We start from the raw sequence: 21,353 nt of genomic DNA on the forward strand, positions 1-21,353 counted from the left end.
GCTGCCACTTCAGTAAGACTGCATAGCAGCAGATGATGAAGCCACTCAGCCGTATTAGTGCGCCTAATTGTTTGCCGCCTGGAACTGCCATTCCGTTTAAACTTTAACAGACAAGATTAAGATATTAAATACATAATTAAACAACCTGACAAATTAAGTTCTCATGCACTTACTGTAAGTACGTCACGTCTTCTCCGAGTCCCCCCACCGTGTGACCTGACAGCCCCATGTCGTTTATGCAAAACGCGCTGCGGAGTATTAGACACGAAAGCACTTTAAAGCATTAAATAATTACTAAGGCCCGCTCACTCTGCTTTGGCATGAGAGAACTTGACAGGAGATGATCTGTTAATAAGATTACCATGTTTTACTGGCTGCCGAGAGGCGCGCTCATCATAAATGCTACAGTACATTACATATTCATAAGGTAATCAGACAATCTTCACTGTTCGGGTGGAAACCTTATATACAAAAAATACTTATTTTATATCAATTGCCCACCCCAGCCTTGAATTCATGTATAATAATTTGATAACAGGATTTTTTTTTAATCACACCTGTGTGAACTGAGCGGTGCTCATATACAGTTGTATTGTTAGTTATACTTTTATTGTTATAGTTATTGTGCTCAGTAGGCCATTCGCACATGGTTTGAACGGGTTAAAATCCAATGTAGTTATTATCTAGTCACAAGCTCTTGTTAATACTTTCAATTGTTTCAATGTTTATAAAACCCACAGGCACACTTAACCACCTTCACTATAGAGAATATACACATCACAACATGTTGTGAGCTTGTAGATGTGGACAACATTAATTTATGAAAAACTATATATAGATGTGAGGTCTCTCCCTGACAGCAACTAAATACATCTCATCCCTCTCTGTACAACCTTTACACTTGAATGATGACACTTATAATGACGTAATGAAGTATGTGAGCCACATCTACCAAAGACAACTCTGTTTCACGTCAGACGAAGAGGCGTTTATCAAATCATCACATTATTTAAAGAGGTAGTATAGCATAGTATAGTTAGTATATGAAAACCTGTCCGTCCGTCTACAAAAAACGTCTACACGTGAACTTTGGACCTATACGGACAACAAATCATAGTACAATTTTTTTTTAATGACGTTTTTATGAGCCAATGAAAATTGCTGTTTTGTGAAAATTCTTCTTCTGCCTCTAATACATACATGCAGCATCATATGCTTATGTCACTTTACAGTATTGTAGAGGGTCATGCCAAATGGCACTGAAAGCAGTATTACTCCAATTGGCCAAAGGGGGGCGCTACAGCATTTTTTTTTTAAATGAAACCTTTGAACAGTCATAACTCATGCTTTGTTTGGCCAGAATTCATGGCACTTGTTTCCACATGTTCCTTGACTCATGGGGAACACATCTGTCACTTTGAAAAGTAAGCTCCACCCTCAGATTATCAACCATTTTGAGCAGTTTGAAAAATACTTATACCTGATTTTTTTTAACCTCAATAACTATTGCCCAGACTCTTCTTCAACAAAGATGGCGAAAGCAAACATTCTTTGTTCTGTACTTATACATACAATATGGTACAAAACACAGAAGTCCTTAACTTAACCTCAGTAAAACGAATAAAAGGCGAACGGTCCACTAAAACAATGGACCCCTGGGAGTGCCTGGACCCCACTTTGAGAAACACTGTTAAATCAGATGAAGTAGGCTACTGTAAGTAAGGTTTCGAAAGAATTTACACTACTTGTTAATGTTCAGGGTTTCTGCACTACAATTTTCCCTTGCGTTTGCAGCAAAACGCCACATTAATTTAAAATGTACCCCTGAAATGCATGTTGCTTTACTGATAACCTGCCCTGTTTAAATATGTGACAGCGCTGCCACGCACCTTTGAAAATTTCATTACTTCAACATCAAACGGCCGATAAAATGTGAAACTCCACAGAGAGGGCAGCTCTCTTATCAGGCAACGGCCCTCCACCAAGTAATGTTTAAAGTCTTAAAAAAATCACGCATGAAATATTCAAAACTGTGCATAATTGAAATATTTATAACATACATTAAAGACCATTAGCTTCAAAAAAAATAAACACTCTGTCGACTGCTATACATGCCTTTGTGACAATTTTATTTTTGTATGACATTGGACATGACAGGCATCTCCTCATGTTTTAAGTAGAGGGCCAAACCCCACATGCTTTGGTTTAGTTAACATCAACAGAGGACATTTGAGGAGGAGAGAGAGTTGGTGGTACCTGAGGGTGTGTGTGTGTGTGTGTGTGGGGGGAGGGGGGGGGGGGGGGGGGGGGTCTGAGGATCAGGGGAAGTGACAGTGACAGATGTACTTCCATCTTGTCTCCTTCTATTTCTCAGCTTTGTATTTGGAAACACTTTATTATTAGTTTTATCCACAACCACATTTGATCAGAAAGGGACAGCCATGAGGACATCATCACACCATGCTCTACCACAGCTGTAGTAGTGTCTAATGAAATGTATAATAACCTGATGAGCGTGGTTTGACACAATTTTCATTGTTTCATAGACTGCTATACTGCTATTCCTAAACGTAACCTCAGTAAAACTATACTAACCGTATTCCTAAACGTAACCTCAGTAAAACTATGCTAACCTTAGTCCTAAATGTAACCTCAGTAAAACTATGTCTAAACCTAACCTTATTCCTAAACATAACCTCAGTAAAACTATACAAACCTAACCTTATTCCTAAACGTAACCTCAGTATTACCGTAGTATACAGTATGCAGTATAATATTAGTATCAGTACGATATCTAAACCTAAACTGAGGTTTAGGTGTGTTTTGGTGCTCGTTGTTCTGTATACGTAGTAACACACCTCATTCCTAAAGATGTCTCTTGTTGTGTTGTTTGTTCCTCAGAGAGGGGGCATGCTCTTCCTGGTAGTGCTGTTCTGTCTCATCAGCACTTGCCTGTGAATGTCTGCCAACCGCCTGTCCATTTTGAGTCCACCTAAAAGCATCTTTGCACTTCGCCTTTTTGTCCCAAACCTCTTTCTGTGAAACTACTAGTAGAGAGTACCTTGGGCTTTTCTTTTGGGATGACAAGCACCACATAACTCCAGACAGATGTTGTTTTTTTTGTACAGCTCCGTCCTTCTACTAAACCAGTGGCTCTAAAGTACGATACAATACGTTATATTAATATTGTATTAAACCCCCAGTGACACACAGTCATAACAAATGTATTTTTTACAAAGCATGTCATAATTTATTTTAGTTGTAATAAACAAAAAAAAACAGTATACTGTATGTATGTATATTACTATATATATATATATATATAGTAATTTCACAATAGCATAATAATAATGAATATATATGCTCAAGGACTGATATTCTTAATAGCCATTCTACCGTGTGATTTATACATTAATAAAATACAAAATCCGCAAATAAAGTTGAATTGAATGGAATTGTTTTCGATGTGAGTGCAGTTATATTGTCATAATATGATGTCCAAATGTTTATGCTCAAATAGCACTACATTAGACCAGGTCATTGAAGTGGCACTATGTAACTTGTATTTTCTTAAAATGTAATGTTGTCCAATCTATATGGCAGAGTATGTTAATACAATATAACTTATACAATTGGTAGTACTTTGTCTCCCTGCTCTTCTATTGACACATTTAGATGTTGTCAAAGGTCATGTCTAACGTAGAAACAGAATCTGTCACTAATTTTGACCTGATGGTCAAAATATAATTCATCCCCTGAGCACAAACACTAGACAAAATCACATTTTATTCCTAAAACAAAAGTTGCATACTGCTGCTTTAAGTCACCGGCTAGCTGTCTTCAGTAACTATAATGGGAACAGCTACAATAGTCTCATAAGAGGGTTGCCAAAGTGCACACTATTAGAATTATGTGACCAGAGACCACAAAACGTGTGAAAATATTCAAGATCAGAGTGTGCAAATGTTTTTCATATTAAATATACAATACAAAGACAGGTTGTATAGTAGGATATAAGATGGGGAAGAAAAGTTAGAAAAATGTATTAAATGTACATTTAGATGAATAATTCAAGCTTATTTTGTATTAATAAATGATAGTTCTATATTTAAGTGCTTCCAATTGTGTTTTTTTCTTCTGTTTTTATCACTTGACAGAAGGATGGGATATTGGTGTGATTCTTGCTCTCATTTTAAATTTATTTGATTTCATCTTTTTTTTTACATTTTTGCTGATACTGCACAGTATTTAATAATCTGTAGTCAGGTGTTTTGTATATTTGTTGATGCAATTGGACATAACTTCTAGCCAATAGCAGGGTCTCCTTGCTCCATCACTGCCAATCTGGGGCAGAGAATCCAAACACCACTTGATCCCCATGGCAACCATGACCTCCCGTTGCTGCTGGAACTCATAGGGCAGTGGTGCTTAAACTGGGGTCCGGGGTTGGGGGGTTCAAGGGGTCCCCAGAAAAAAATATTTAATATAGTGTCACAATCAGTTTAATCACATTAACAATTTGTTTGCAATAGAAAAAAATATTATAATCGTGACAAAAATCGGAAGATTTGGGACAATAACTTTTATCACAAATCTTCTCTTCTGGGGATCCCTGGGCACAAAATATTTCCAGATGGGGGCCCGCGCGGGGACCAAATACCGGTACCAATTTGGTGGTCCTTGACATTCATGTTTGAGAACCACTGACATAGAGGGCGTTTGGCATGATGGATTTAAGCCTGTATGACGGGAGTCTCTGGTCCCACTCCCAATGGCATGCTGGTTCGAGGAGACCGATTCACTATAAAGACAGGCAGCTTATCCTTATGTTCTGGCACAGGGCACCTAAAGTAAGATTCTTCTCTCTTCAATTCTCCCCAGACACACCATCCTGAGAAGCCACTTTTTCCTACCACAGGAAGCCCAAGAGAACACTATAGGTAGCAGTCTGACAGGCAAACTGAACCCTGGCCTTTTATATCCTGCCAGGTTTGAGAAGTTGGACATCACCCCTAAAAGCGCCCAGAAGATAAAGCCTGTTCTCGAGCGCTGGATGGCAGAGGCAGAAGCCCGCCACCGGTCCGGCATGCAGAACCTGACTGAGTTTATCGGCAGCGAGCCCTCGAAAAAGCGCAAGCGGCGGACCTCGTTCACGCCGCAGGCGCTGGAGATCCTCAACAGTCACTTTGAGAAGAACACGCACCCGTCCGGACAGGAAATGACGGAGATCGCGGAGAAACTGAACTACGACCGGGAGGTGGTGCGCGTCTGGTTCTGCAACAAGAGGCAGGCGTTGAAAAACACGATAAAGCGTTTGAAACCGTCCGGCGACCTCGGCCCGGCCTCGGTGACGATGGACCCTCTCGTCGATTCCCTCGAGGAGCTCCCGAATTGACAGAGCTTTTTACCAAATAAAAGAAAAGGTCGGAGCGAAAAGTCTTGAAACGACAAAGTGGACGAAACCACAATGGAACGAAACTGAAAAAGAATAAAAAAGAATAATAAAAAGAGAGAAAAACTTTTATGAAGTCAACTGGATGGAGTGTCTAGCACCATTTGGAACATCACCCTCCACCATATCTCTGAGTTGAGGACCCACTTCGTAGGGTGCTGGCAGAGTGTGAAACCGGTGAATGATGGCAAAAAGTTCCTATTTTTAGCTTTTTCCGCACATTGTATCCAAAAAGTAAAGGTAGTCCTCCCTGTTCTCAGCTATTTGAAATTTTCCCGGTCAAGGACATTTAAGCGACAGTGTTTAAGTCGCCTTTTTCAGCCAGTTCCATATTTTCTCACTCTTCTTCGTAGTGTTTTACCACCCGGAAGTTTCAGCCAAAAAATATGGAACTGGCAAAAACGTACAAAGCTGTACTGTTGGCCACCATTCGCCAGTATCACACTCTGCCGGCACCCTGCGTCGTGGAACCTCATCTCGCAGATATATAGAGGAGGAAGAGGTTCCGAACGGAGCTATGGCGAGTCATGAGTTTGCGAACAAAAACTATGTGTTGTCAGTGTTATCACCACAAGTTATGTAAAATGACCTTGACAAAAAACCAAAAACGTGAAAAAAGAGATTAATATCTTGAAAATTGTGTACAAACATACAGTGTGCTGTTTCAAAGAGTATTAGATTCTGGCCAAACAGACCAGAATATTGTTCCCAAAAGTTTTGGTTCCGGTGATGAGGGGGATTTAGTAAAGAGAACATACCAAATCAAAAACACTATTTACCAAAGTCTGTTGCATCTGAGTACTAAGAATAATTTTGTAATGTAAATGTGTTCTAAATTTTTACATTTGTACTGGCAAATCTAAGCTATATGTATGTGTGAGGTTGGGTACACGTTTTATCTTTGTCTCGCTTATACTTTTTCCTTCATTGTTTGTATGTAAATATCTAGGGGGAAAATACCATCTTCATATTTAAAAACGCACTGAAGTTCTCTTTTGGAAAAAGGAAAAAAAAATGTAAAAGTTGCATAACGTTGTTTGCCTCCAAGTTGTGTTCCATCTGCAAAATATGTTCTGTCATGGTGTAAACTTTATACAATTTTTACAGGTATTTATTGATAATTTAACACAATTATTTTTGGGACATCGGAAAAGAATAGTGAGCTGGGGGACTGTCATTAACCCATTAAACCTAGGAAAGCATCTGTGTCATTTTAGATGTCTTTGGCTATTCAAAAATACCAGATATACAAGCATAGAGCTTCACTAGATCTGCTATTTTTGAAAAATTGTGAGAATTTGTGCTAATCTTTGAATATATATATATTTTTAAAGCCAACACTTTTAGCTCAAATCTTTGCTTCTGGGGGTCCCTGGGACAAAACATTTTCAGACGTGGGTCCACAGCCAAATGCACAGCATTTTGGGGGTCCTTGACATGAAAAGGTTTGAGTACCACTGATTTAGAAGCCATTTGTAGCATTGGCCTTAATGGGTTAAGGGCGTCTCTCAAGTCTATATTCTGCAGCTTCGTTTGGATCTACTAACTGTATACTACCATGTCCTTCTGTTGCCAAAGCCTGATAGCCAAAGAACACATCACTTCTGCTCAAGGACTCGGGAAGATTTTATCTGTTTAGTTGTTTTGGACATGGTTGTGTATCCCTTTTCTATCATTTCTTGTGTTATTCAGTCAGTGGGGTTTTCATGCTACAAAAAACTAGACCAATGTACTGTAATGTTTTTCGTTTTTTTGTCTTTTTGTTCGTTTTTGATCAACGTGTCTGTTGTAACCCCTTTTTATTGCAATTCAATGTTTTATTTTGTTCTATTTATTTATTTGTTTATTTATTGTTTTAATAACGGATTTGCCTCTGCATGGTTTCAAATCAACCCCTCCTGATTTTGAATTTACCCAAATAAATCTCTTTAGGATAAAAATGCAGTTATATAATTTTGAGTGATGCCATCAATGAAATTGAAAAGTCTAGTTTGTTTTCCTGCTTTGGTCGTTATTACAGTTATTATTCATGATCTGAATAATTATGACATTTTAGACATACCAAGGTTTCTTCCCATGACAGCACAGCGACAATAGGTTTGTTAAAATAGTATCATGTGTGGTGGATATGCAGTATACACACACGGACACAATTGGATGTTCAGACCCTTTAGGAAGGTTGATTTTAGACACGGTCACAAAGATTAGAAAGTCCTGTTATTCAGCTGATCAGACTCGTTGAGAGCTTCAAGGATTTCACCTCATGTACTGTAAAACAAATCTTTTGAGTAATTACTATATATTAACAGATTAAGTACTGTATTTAGCTTTTTTTTACCTGGGGACAATGCAGACCAGACCCACCACCACCACCACCACCACCAATAATTTATTTAATTCACATAAATCCATGAAGACAAAGAGGATAAAAGTGTCACATCATGTCACAGCGAGTGAACATAATTTGAACTGAGCTGAAATGTGATGCAATGTATTCCAAGTCATATGTCTGTTCAATATCTTTCCTTCCATGTCACATTGGTGGGATAAACCCTTCTCTACTATCCCCCTCCCCTCTCCACTCCTCGTGTGTTGCTAAAGTCGGTTTTGTTTTGAATATAATTCTCGCTGGGGGATAGAAATGAATTCCGTCATGCTATTCATGCAAAAAAAAGAAGGAAAAAAAGCATGAAACATTGTGTCCCCCATTGTACGTCTGGCATTTTTCAACAGTTTTGAAAAATCTCTGGAAGTGTGAGAACTACTGTTTCATAAGGCATTGGTAGAATCGGCCTCAGGTCTTGATGGCTTTTAAAGCATGATGACGACAACATGGTGAATAGCAGTCAGCATCCATACTGTACATCCATACTGTAGCAGGGACCAACGTACATGTACCAAATATAGTACGCGGTGGTTTGTACTGCATCGTCATCTATCATAATCCGTCACATTCACTCGTCTGCAACACCACCAAACATTCACTTGTCTTTATTATTATACAATGTTTTTCTTCTTTATTTTTTTATTTTTTTTTAAAGATTTGAACATTTTCAAATTACTTCCAGGAAAATTACTTTACTGTTTTGTTTTTAAAACGAATCTTTGGCCAAGAACTTAATTCCTATCTGTGTGTGTTTCTTCACTGTTTGACCAGCTATACAACCAGACTAAATGTACTATGAGAAACCTGCTGGCTCCAGGTGTAACACACTTGTTCTGAGGTTTTCAGAGAACCACAAACAAAAAAAGAAACACAGAAGTATTATGCCTTCACTCATATTTTCAATGCTGGACCAAAGCCCTATAGTTATGCACATTGTACAGATTAAATAGTTTCACGATGTTGACAATCTTTTAAAAAAAATTGAAAGAAAGAAGAATTGAAGAGTTGGAACTTATTTTTATTTTTATTTTTTTGTACCTCAGTATACTTGTCCTTTTCAATTCAAATGCCATGCAAACACATGAAAGAAAACAAAAACACTACTCTTTCACTGTACTGTTGTTTTGAATTAACTGTTGTTGGCTGTGTTGTTCACCCCTGATTGTGTGTGTGTGTGTGTGTGTGTGTGTGTGTGTGTGTGTGTGTGTGTGTGTGTGTGTGTGTGTGTGTGTGTGTGTGTGTGTGTGTGTGTGTGTGTGTGTGTGTGTGTGTGTGTGTGTGTGCGCGCGCGCGTGTGCGTGCGTGCGTGCGTGCGTGTGTGTGTGTGTGTGTGTGTGTGCGTGCGTGCATGCGTGTTTAACAATGATAATGTGAGACATTCATTCATTATTTCCTGGGCCACCACATGTTTTATGACGTTCTAGATGCCATATATTATTTGATTTGTCTGTTATGAATCTGTTGTATTGTGAGGTAAACCGTAGGCATGTAACGATTCATTCAACTCACAATACGGTTCAAGTCATGGTTCACAATACAGATTTTCATGATTTTTTCTTCTCTTATCATGTTTTCAATACAGTTACAAATCAATTCTCTTACAAAGATCCTGTATTTTCCTCTATTTTTCTGCACTACCTCTGCTGTTTGCATCACGATTCAAATTGCAATTTTATCACAATTTTAATCGATTTACGATTATCGTTACATGCCTAGTAATTAAACAGTGTCATCAGATAGGAGACAAATCATTGCCATTTGATATTAGCTACCCAATTAGAAAGAAAAGAAAAAGAAAGAAGATAATCAACATTGAACCATTAAAGGTTTTGACATTTTATCAACACAGTCACACGCACACACACAAACTGGTTTTAACATTTTATCAATAATAATAAATAACTCTAAACCAAAGTTTAAAGAGCCTGCGGTTTAAATTTTTATAGAGTGAAAACTGTACTTAATTTATAGAGCAATATCTGTTTGGACAGTTAAGTTTAATTTATGCTTGATGCAAAAGGAAGTGTCGTGCGTCATGTCATGTGTCGACGGTCTGACGAGTTGGAGATACAGTATGTAATTTTAGTCGAGCAAGACAAAAACAAGACGTGTCACGCACACTTTTTCGCTGAAGGAGTAATTAGACTTTAAGCAGCACTTTGTGTATTTCTAAAAAGCTTCATGTCTGTCATATTGATTTGTACCATAATTAGTAATAAACAATTGTTTGACATGAAATGTCTTGTCTTGTTTCCAATAGATCTTTATTTTAGAGCAAAGGCAATTAAGCTGAGTGAAACCACATTATTATTTACAGAAAACCAGTCGACGCAGAAACACATACATAACATACTGCAGCCAATGTTGCCAGAATTTGCGAGAGAAATCAGGAACAATGCAGGCTTCAACCATCCAGTCCACCAAACAAGAGTCAATAAGCTGTTTGGAGTAGAGTAGGTTTTGTCACATTTCTCATGAACTCAACCCACATACTGAACTGTAGTGGGAAGCGCACAAATGCATGTCCTTTACAAATGGTGCACCGTTTAAAAGGAAAATTAACAGGCTTTTTACAATAGTAAGTAAGGTATTTCCAAAAAGTATTGTTTACGACCAAGAAATAATCTACCAAATACTTTATAATAAACTGTATACACAGTATACCAGTATATCTCTAGTGTCGGGCAGAAACCAACTATGTCCAAAATATTAACTTTTTAGGAAATGAAAAAACAAAAAAAACAATACTGCCTCATCAAAGTCTGTGTGGTGACTTTATACATTGTCAGTAAGGTCAATGTGTCCTCCTTATAGCTATTATCATCACTTTACCCAAATACAGCTCAAGTAATGTGGACATAGTTGTTTTGTTCATCATTGTTTGGAGTGACAAAGTCAGACGGAAAATAAACATGCAATCTAAGTTGGAGTTAGGTGGTTTGAACGACAAACCACCTAACGTTTAAGGATCCAATGGAGTTAGGAGGTTTACTCAGAAGCGCTTTTAAAATACTTTTCATTGGTCCAAGATTTGTCAAATCCATGCACATACTGTACATACAGGTGTTCACTATAAAAAAGATATAATAGAGAAGAGAACAGATAGTTGGTTATGCCCGACGACAGCGCCGACAGAGGAGACAGAGAACACATGACGTACCGGTGTTCTCCCTTTCTCTCTGTTGGATTAGTCTCTGTTATGAATTCATGCAACTGTGGGCACAATGACCTTCACACCTTGGTGTGTACACGTTTTGGAGGCTTTGTACCTAAACAAAGCTAACACATACAGCATGGTCTGCTCTCCTGGGTCACTAGCAATTCGTTTAGATTTCAATACGGTCAGTAGACAACAATGTATAAATATCAGGGTTATTTTTCACATCAATGTTTCATGTACAGTATTTGCCTTGCACAAATAACAATAACAAGACAAGGAGACGAGAGGACAGGGGGGGGGGGAGAAAGAAAGGATCATTCTTGGGTGAAAGCCTTTGGAAAACTAAACTCCAAAGTTTTGAAACAGACGCCTCATCCGCGATGCCTTTGAAATAACCTACTGCCTGCTGGAAAAAGACGGCGGTAAATAAATAAATAATAATCATAAAAAGCACAGACAACATAAATTATTAACATTAGACTGAAAACTGATGTTGAAAATGTCTTTTCTTCTTCCTTTCCGTCACCCCCCCCCCCCCCCCCCCCCGCCATTCTTGATTTCAAAATGTGTTTTTGAGTGCTGATACGCGGTGTGCATTATTTGTTATTCTTTTGTTTTATATTCTCATGGTTCTATTAACAATGTAATTGTCAGATGCAGTGCTGCCTGACCCAAGTCTGTTTGTCAGCATCTGAAACTGTTGGTCGATGCTAAAAGTTTTATATATATTCTTCTTCTATGGACTACAACTTTGTTACAACACAGTAGCCACAGATGGTGGAGTGTAAACAGAGTACTTGCACTTAAAGCTTCACTTTTTTTACCCATTAATACCTGAGGCCGCCTTAAACCAGTAGTTCTCACACTTTCAAGATTTTTCTATTTTTATTGTTATTTTCAAAAAGATAAATAGTGCTATTCGAATAGCCAATGCAAAAATCTAAAATTACACAGATGTTTTTTCCGTTTTAATGGGATAATGAATTAAATGTAATTTTGTCCAATCTATATGGTAGAGTATGTTAATACGATATTTGGGGTGGTTGTATTTTGTCTCCCTGCTCTTCCATTGTGACATTTACTGGAAGATCATGTCAAAGGTCATGTCTCACCTAGATACAATATTGGCCTCAAGATTAAATTTATCCCTTGAGCAAGCAGGCTCAATGATAAAAATTGCAAAAGTGCATTTTTGTGGGGTTTTGAGTGGTGCAACCACTCCTATAGACAGCTACCCGTATGTGTGTCCCTGGCTGGCTGGGTCTGTCCCTGGCTGGCTGGCTGGCTGGCTGGGTCTGTCTGAGCACGAAATAGCGTTTGGTTAGTTTTCACAACCAAATGTCACTGTTGCGCAGCCTAACACACACACACACACACACACACACACACACACACACACACACACACACACACACACACACACACACACACACACACACACACACACACACACACACACACACACACACACACACACACACACATTAAATGTATATATGATGATTTGGGGTGTTACCAGTTTGGGTTGTTGCCAGTTCGAACCCAGGCTCCCCCAGAGTTCGTGTCGAAGTGTCCTTGAGCAAGCTGAACCCCTAATTGCTCCTGATGTGCTGGTTGGTGCCTTGCATGGTTTCCGTCGCCATGTGTGTGTGAATGGGTGAATGTAATGCACAATCTAAGGTGCTATGTAATGCACCATTTAGTGTGTGTGTGTGTGTGTGTGTGTGTGTGTGTGTGTGTGTGTGTGTGTGTGTGTGTGTGTGTGTGTGTGTGTGTGTGTGTGTGTGTGTGTGTGTGTGTGTGTGTGTGTGTCAGTGTGTCAGTGTGTGTGTGTGTCACTCTATTATGAACCCACAGTTCTGTCTGTCTGTCCTTTTCCCTTGAAAGAAGTACACTACCGCCCGTAACAGCCAGCTGTCTGACTTGAAGAAATAAAAACATTCCTGTTCCACCTGCAACCGCACCTGAAATTGTCCTGAAAGGGAAAGGGGGGCCGTATAGATATATTATGACATGTCGGGAGCTCCAGCTGGATTATGTTTCAATATCAGTCAGGACACAGTCAGTGAGAGAGGAAAGCGGTAGGGGAAGAGGAGAGAGAGAGAGAGAGAGAGAGAGCACTGTGTTGGATGCAGATGGTTTTAAATTGCTGCCTTTGTTTCCCATCAGCCATGAAGCATTCACTGTCCTTATCTTTCAGACGATGCGCAGTGAAGGCTGATGTTCTGCGTAAATGAACTGTCGGTGGATCCCTCAACTGCACCTCCGCCTTGTTGTTTTCACTTCCTGCTCAAGGTTGAGACGTTGGTCGGTACACACTGACTGACTGTGAAGCCCATCCCCACTTTGCACACCTAAATGCCTCTGGGGGTGCAATTATCAATCCACACATCATGCAAGTCAAGTTGTCCATGCATATGCTCCTGCTTTTGCTTCTGCTGGTTTTTTGTGGGTTGCCGGTTGCCCCGTTATTAGCAATGTCACAAACACTAAACAGTCAATGTGAGGTATTTGTGGGCTGAAGAGTTAATAGTCCGGTTCTTAATGGAGATGGCTGTCTGACTTCAGCAAGAGATTACATTCCCCCCTACCCCTCTAAATCCATTACTCCTGTGCCAAACTGCACTTGTTCTTGGTTGTTGCAAAATAGGTTTTCTCCTTTTTTCTCCCCAATTTAGTCGTTATGCCAATTGATACATTTCTGTGTGTTCCCTTCGGGAGCCCACTCCGGGAGAACATATTCGTCCTACTCCTGCCACCCAACACTCCCGTGCTGACAGGTGCCTCCCTGGCCCATACATTGGCGATTATCACCCTCCCGTGCAAATTGTGTTTGTGATGATTGACGATCGACAAAGCCGGATGCACCATGGTGGATTTGAACCAGAGCTGTATACTTTGAAAGCCCTGTGGCAAAGTGCAACTCCTCTGCTGGGTAGTGAGTGGGTAACAGGGCCTTTAATAGCCAGAGGAAAATAGCCAGCTGAGATGTTTTTTTCTGATAAAAACATATAGCTACTTATGACTGAGAGGTGGGAAGAGAGAGAGAGAGAGGGGGGTGGATTGTGTCTTTCTTAACTACTTAAACCCCAACATCCATATTGGCGATCTGCTATTTTCTGCGAAGGCTTTCCCCACTAAAACAGAAAATACACTAGTATAGAGCCCTGATTGAGGGACTCAACCATATAGTAAAGCCTATACTTTTACCTCAGTATTGCTCACTGAAAATCATAAAAGGTTCTTCAATCTACATAGTAATTAATAAGATATTAGTTATGATGTTAGTTACTCAATTAATACATTGATCCACCAATCAAACTAATCCTATCAAATCATGATCTCAATAGCAATGACTTAGGCCTATATAATTATATAAAAAAATATTTATCTTTTCAAACCTGTATGGTAGAGTACAATACCTGATGGTCAAGATTGTCAGCAGCGGCCCAGGCCGTGGCGTAACGGTCTGGGCACCGGACTGGTAATCCAGTCGCAGTGTGCCGCGGGTTCGACTCCCGAACCCGACACGGCCTTTACTGCATGTCATCCCCCCATCTCTCTCCCGTTTCCTGTCAGCCTACTGTCTGTCCCTTAAAAAATCAATAAAAGGCGTAAGCCGCAAAAAAATATAAAAAAAAAAAAAAAAAGATTGTCAGCAGCTGAAATTAACAAAAAACATAAATTTGACACTAATGATAGTCAGTGTAAAATCTATATGAAAATGTTTCATGCAACACAATTGTATGGGGGGGGGGATCTAAATCAACTGCAGTCATCTGATGGATTTTATATAGGGAGATCTTTAAAGACAACACAGTCTGAAGATGAATGCATGAACAGGTATTTTCCGAATCTTGCTGAGACATACAGTAATGTGAAAATATGTGATTTTTAGGCTGTATGGTATGTTGGAAAGTCTGCAGCATCGAGCATCCCTACACATGTTTTGTTGAAAATGAATGAGCTGTTGATAATATTACTGTCCACTGCACTTCTTTTTACAATTTCCTGTTTTTCCAAACAGGAAAAAGTCATCCTTCATGTCAAACACATGACCCATTCATCAGCAATGCATTCCACCACCTCTTTTCTCACTGTTAAGAAAAGAAACATGCACCTTCCTTGTTTATTTTCAGGTTGCTCATTCCACATGCCACACGTTTTATGGAAAACACACAGGAGACCTGCAACTGTAGAAATGACGGGCAAATGCATTTCACCGAAGCTAGAATGCATTTGCAGGAGCTGGACAACAATGTCCTTGAGAATACTCGCTCGGCCACGGTGGAGTTGTCTGCAGACTCTAGGAAATGGAGTCGGGGGCCCTTTGCCCTCCCTCATTCACTGCATCCACCCCCCCCCCCCCCCCCCCTCCCCTCGCTCAGAGAGCAAAAAACAAACCAGCCAGGGCAAGAAGCGTTGACACATTTCCATCCAATTTCCACTGCAGAGAACATGTTCATTTTCAGGCCTAATGGCATGTCATTTTGCCGGAGCCTTTGGTCAAGAATTAATCCTGGAATCAAAACAGATTTTCCGGGGAGCAATCTTCCATCAAGTATTGATTTTTTTACACTCACGGAGCCTGTACTCCCTAATTTAACCTGACAGCCCGCAGCACAATGCACTGGGAGCACCTTGGTATCTCAAAGGGAACCATCTCTCTCTCTCTCTCTCTCTCTCTCTCTCTCTCTCTCTCCCTTGACCCTCCTCCGTGAAGTTGGAGAGAGAAATAAGGAGGAGAAAAAGGACTCCTGGACACAACGAAACAAAGAGAGTTGGTTACAAAAAACTGAGACAAAGCTTCCACCTATCTATTTAACCTCTAATTATGTTTTCAAGTAGGCCTATTTAGTCAGTGGTGGATTTGTTTGTTTTTTACTCAAGTAAAAGTAGCAATAATACTGCAATGTAGAAATACTCTGTTACAAGTAAAAGTCTGGAATTCAAAATGTACTTAAGTAAAAGTACAAAGGTAAAAGTAATCATAGTGCAGAATGTCCAGTTTCACAAGTTTTCAAAATGTATAAGTGTATAAACATATTTTGAAAATAGCAAAACTACAAGCTCACAATAAGATGTAGGCTAATAGTATTAAATGTATAATATTTCAAATGTAGTGGAGTAAAAGTATAATATTTGCCTCTGAGATGTAATGGAGTAGTAGTAATAGTACAGAAAATTGGAAATACTCCAGTATAGTCAATGCGGTGTCAATCTGCGCTTAATGTAACACCGCAAGGCACCACTCTGGGGATTCTAATCCACAGAGCCGTGGCCTGTATGCCATCTGTATGCAATGAAGGTGTCAAGCTATGCTATGTGACACCGCAGCTATGCTAGCGCCCAGCGCAGCCTGCACGAATGTATCTATACTGCCTCCCCCTGGCCAGCTGGGGCGCCTGATGGAGGGGAAAGGAACTTGTTGGAATAACACGTTCCTTCCATGTGGTCGGGGGAAACTCCCCCCTGTCAGGTGAAAAGAAACAGCCTGCACACTCCTCATGCATTGAAGGAAGCATTAGCTCAGTTAGCGCTCAGGATTACAGTTTTTGGCATTTGGCACTGGGGTGAAAAATGAGTTACAAAATGATGGGATAAAAAAAGAAGAAAAGAAAGGGAAAAGTGTTCAAATAGGGCAGTCAAACAATCATCCTCCATCCATCCACTCTGAAAGCTCTCTCTTCCCACCTCTCAGTCATAAGTAGGTCTTGCTTTGACTAACACAGACATCTTATCAGAAAATAAAAAACAACAACTTCTCAGTGAATCACAGGGCTGGCTATTTTCCTATGGCTATTAAAGGCCCTGTAGCCTCAGAGACCACATGTATTTTCCTTTCAAAAGAAAAGGAAAGGCCCTGTACTGGAACCCGCAGACTCTGCCAAAGGGCTTGCTCCGTGAAACACTTATTGCTGTTTTCTCTTTGATACAATCATACAACCACAATATACGTATTTTGCATTTTGTTGCACAATCACAGAGATGCTTTATTGGGGACCCGCCCAGAAGAGCCATATTATCAAAGGAAACTTGGTTTTCGTGTCAGATCCTGTGTCTATGAGATTTGACCTTTTGACACAATCAAAATGTAAGATTGCAGAGCAGCTGGGAGACAAATTACAACCACCCAAATTGTATAAGTTATATTGTATACTATTTACATACTCTAGGCCAACAGATTTGAGAGAAAAAACAAGATGGTGCAAATGTAACTTAAAATTATAAAAGTATATAATTTACTATAATTTTCTAAATTGGTTGTTCAAACAAGCAATGAAAACACTGATTCAAAGATATGTCATGATGCAGTGAGTTCAAGGTTCAAGGTGTTTATTGTCACGTGCACTGGTGTCACGTAATTGTATACCAGGCTTTCCTCAAAAATGTTCAAAAATATAATTATGATAATGATGATCGATTGACTGATTGATTGATTGATTGAATTACTAACAGTTTGCAAATAGTACCTACGTGGCACGATTTTACAATGATGCTAAAAGGCTAACACAAAAAGCCATGAGGGCTTGTTTCCATTGTGGTCCTGTGTGTTCAATTCATCATGACATTTAAATACAAACAATATCATACAAGATAATCATCAACGCTAGCAATACATTTATGTACAGAAAGCATGCATGTCATTATTTTCTGGTGTCAGTTATGATGAATTCTACTACCCATCCATGGGGCTGGGAGTTCATAATGAATGTGTATCTTAATGTTTAGTTTAAATATTGTCAGGACTCAGGACCATGCCATGCTGTGCTGATACTAGACAGTGATGGATTTAATTTGCACAGCAATGTGAGTTTTCTATAAGGCTATAGCACTCCCTGCAGGTCAAAGAGTGTATTTAATATCTAAAGTGTTATATCGGTAGGTGGCAGTATTTAGTCTATGATGGCAATCCCCCCCATGGCTTTCTTTTAACCACAAAAGAAAAGCTTGCGCTTGATGATGACGTCACCTGCTTTAGAGGCCCACACGAGACATTGCAACGAGCTCAGTCTAAACAGTCTATACTTTAAAACGCGTTTTCAAATAAGCAGAATCTTGTCAAGTTCATCTTTTAAGCTCCACGATGTCCTGGGTCAAGTCTCTTTCGTTTAACGGAGAAGACGTGTTCGACGAAGATGCCAATGATTTGGGTTTAGCAGGCAAAGAATGGAGGTCTAACATGAGGAAGCGCGTAAAGGTAAATGAAATAACACTGATAACCTGGTTACGTTACAAATAGGCCCATTTGGAACCATAGCGGAGGGAGTGTTGTGTTGTGGTGGGTTCCATGAGGAAGAGTTTGATTGATTGAAGTATTTAACAGTATGCCGAATAGGTACGATCAAGCACAGCTCAATACAAAAACTGTTAAATGTGGACGACACCATAAAAAAGCATTACTTGTTAATGTTTACAATGGGGTCCACTATTTTCATTTCATCAGAACATTTAGATACGTACAAAGCATACAGAGCACCTCAGGTGTAAACATATAATTGTCTATTTGGTACAAAATGTAAAAACAAAAAACGACACCAACATCAGTATATTTATCAAATCATTTTGGTGCATAAACAAGAGGTTGAAGGGTTAGTAGTATGATAATGATGTACTGTGCATGTTCACGGTCATAGTGTACTATTTCTTTTAAACATTTTGGACAAAATTTTACATTGAGGTCGAGTTGCCCACACTCTTGTCATTCCAGTGATTACTAGAGAAGTGGACAGACTGGACATTACACCCTCCTCAAAATGTAGAGATTAATGTTACTGGACTTGAAGAAAACATTGTTAAACAAAGAGATCAGAATATGAATCTTACTGGGGAAAACAATATTTTTTCCCAGTTTGCAGTTTGCTTCAGGCTCTTGTCTTTTATGGTATATAAAAAAAAGTGACACTTTGTGTTTTGTCTCTAGGATGGGTATGTAGACGGCATTGATTGTGCAAAAGAGTCTTCACTTCAAGAAGGCTTCGACATCGGTTACAGAGAGGGAGCGAGAAAAACCGTGGCTGCAGGGCGTCTCAAAGGGATTTTAAGGTAACTTGGATCATCTGTGTGTTTTCTGATGTGCTTTGTCATCAACATTTTGCTGCTGTAGTTGAATAACAAACATGCAATAATTCATGCTATTTTAGCTTTCAGACTCGTGTTGTTGCCCTCCTTTGTACTGAATGGTCATGAGCCTTCTTTGTGCTGGCTCTCTCCCTGTGTTCTGTTCAGTGTTGCCAGATTTGGCAAGAGAAACAAGCTATGAAAACAATCCCAAAAGAAGCAACTGTACTAGGCCAGTAGGCCAAATGAGCACTTTAAACCTATTTGCGTTGTATCAGCTATTTGAAAATAGCAGCTCACAACGCGGTGGCTCACTGACAATTCTTTTTTAGATGGGTGGTCTCTTGTCATGTTTGAGAAACACTGGTTTACTTTCCCAAAACTACCAATATTTACAAGCGACTGTACAAAACAACATGCCCAGAGTTGCTTAAAATAAACATGCATGGCAACACTGCCCCAGTTGCTTCTCTCTCTCTCTCCCATTGTAACTGAAACCGCTGTGCCCTTTGTGTGTATGTGACATTATTGCAGCGCTATACAGTGCTGGCACCAGTTCCAGCATCCAGAAGAGCCCGCCCCGGCCGCCGTGACCGAACTGCTTCAGCTGGTCGAGCAACACGAGGCTTTCATCGCAGAGGAAATGAGAAAGACTTACCAGAGCCCGCCACCCAGTGTGAGCGACGTCGCGGAGAACATGCAGACTCTAGAGGTCGCAGGAGGAAGTGCGAGTTGCAAGGCAGAGGGAGAGGGCGGGTGCGGGTCGGCCGACTGCTGCAAGGGGGACAATGATAACATGGACCTGGAGTTACCAGAAAAGCCACAGAAGGCGTATTCAGACTGTTCCCGCTCAGGGGAAATAATGTGGGAGCAACTCCTTCAGCGCTGTATGGATTTAGTTGTGGAACTGGGACTGCCTCAAGACTTGATTCAGCACCTACAAGCCTTGAAGTGCTTGGGGAATGTCACTGAGAACTGAGCAAGAATTGTGATCCCGACCCCCGCAGGGACAGTGTGAACATTTGCTGAAACGTGGGGGAAAAAAATAATTAATGAACAATTTCAAATTGTTATTATTTGTGTGAAACACACACACACACACACACACACACACACACACACACACAATTTCATATTTCTGCTGATGGCACCATTGTGTATTCTTCCACTAAATGTATATAAAATAGATTTATTTTATTATATATATATCCTATCCCATGGGGGAACTTCAGTTTTCCTTCAGTTTTCCTCTGTGGGCAGCACTCATTTCAGCATTATTATGCGTTATTTCAAAGCTAGGAGACTAGCTGAAGCCATGGGAAAAGACAGGAGAGACATACGGCAGTGGCTCAGGGGTATAGTGGCCGCTTCAATGCCCAGTTACTGATCGGGAGTGTCCTAGAGCAAGATGCTGAACCCCTAATTGCTCCTGATGAGCAGGTTGGTGCCTTGCATAGTTTCCTCCACCATTGGTGTGACTGGGTGAATGTAATTCACAATCGTTGTAAAGGGCCTTGCAAATGGGGAGCGCCTATAACGCAAGCACGTTCCCGTGAATTTGTTGCACGCGTGCCCGCGACTCACCAGACCTGGATTCGGTTTAGCTTTTTTTTTACGCTTGCGTTGTTGCGCCCCTCTTCAACAGACCTGGAGGAAACCTGTGTTGATCCAGGCAACAATGCCTGCGTTCCTCGCTTCATGTTTGCAAGGCCCTTAAAGCGCCTTGAATATAAATGCACCATTCATTTACCATATTACAAGACAAGCGAGAGGGTGGCATATTGCAACTCTGGTCCTCATGGCTTACAAGGAGCATTACCTGGCAAGGAGCTGAGGCAAAATGCCTCTACGCAATCTACAAATGCCTTCTAAATCAGTAGTTCTCTAACTTTTTCGTGCCAGGAACCTTTCAAGATGTTTCTAAAATGTTAAAATAGGAGATGTTATTTTTGAATAGTCAACGCTAAAATCTAAAATGACACGGACGCTTCCCTGGTTTTGATGGGTTATCTATAATTCATTATATTTGTGCCTGGTTAAAGGGACAAATAATGAAAGAGTATAATCTTGCTGCCTAATTGGTTTAGAATGTATGTTTTGGGGTTTCAAACCCAGATTTGTTCTCCTTTTTCAGAGATCAAAATGAGAGCGGTAATACCAAACTTAAAATGAACACAGAATTTGAGTTTTCCAGCTTGGCAGCCTAGGGAGGAAATAATTATATTCCATTTAATGGAATGTGTTCATTTTTATCTCAAAATCTGTCTTGTTTTTGGACAGTAGTTTAAGGATAC

The 21,353-nt window shown here is 40.0% G+C and overlaps 2 protein-coding genes across 2 annotated transcripts in view; both read left to right on the forward strand.

The window, feature by feature from the left end:
* The window catches only part of pou6f2 (POU class 6 homeobox 2), a 111,302-nt gene extending 105,800 nt beyond the window's left edge, over window positions 1-5,502 (forward strand). Inside the window, exon 10 of the mRNA XM_083777986.1 lies at window positions 4,882-5,502. Coding sequence (XP_083634112.1) covers window positions 4,882-5,395 — 514 coding nt within the window. The 3' untranslated portion in view covers window positions 5,396-5,502. The remainder of the gene's footprint in view (window positions 1-4,881) is intronic.
* Window positions 5,503-17,996: 12,494 nt separating this feature from the next.
* On the forward strand, window positions 17,997-20,173 carry otulina (OTU deubiquitinase with linear linkage specificity a). The gene is made up of 3 exons (XM_083778109.1): window positions 17,997-18,199; window positions 18,923-19,044; window positions 19,594-20,173. The coding sequence occupies exons 1-3, from the start codon at window positions 18,086-18,088 to the stop codon at window positions 20,036-20,038; spliced, it is 681 nt and encodes a 226-aa protein (XP_083634235.1). The 5' UTR covers window positions 17,997-18,085; the 3' UTR covers window positions 20,039-20,173.
* Window positions 20,174-21,353: the final 1,180 nt, after the last annotated feature.

Source organism: Protomyctophum parallelum, assembly GCF_964188405.1.
Source record: "Protomyctophum parallelum genome assembly, chromosome: 12".
Taxonomy (NCBI): domain Eukaryota; kingdom Metazoa; phylum Chordata; class Actinopteri; order Myctophiformes; family Myctophidae; genus Protomyctophum; species Protomyctophum parallelum.

Bases quoted from the DNA above. Each gene is read 5' to 3' on its own strand.
- otulina (XM_083778109.1), top strand. From the start codon at position 18,086: ATGTCCTGGGTCAAGTCTCTTTCGTTTAACGGAGAAGACGTGTTCGAC. The intron at 18,200-18,922 runs GTAAATGAAATA...TTTTGTCTCTAG, and splicing joins ACATGAGGAAGCGCGTAAAG to GATGGGTATGTAGACGGCAT. The intron at 19,045-19,593 runs GTAACTTGGATC...ACATTATTGCAG, and splicing joins CGTCTCAAAGGGATTTTAAG to CGCTATACAGTGCTGGCACC.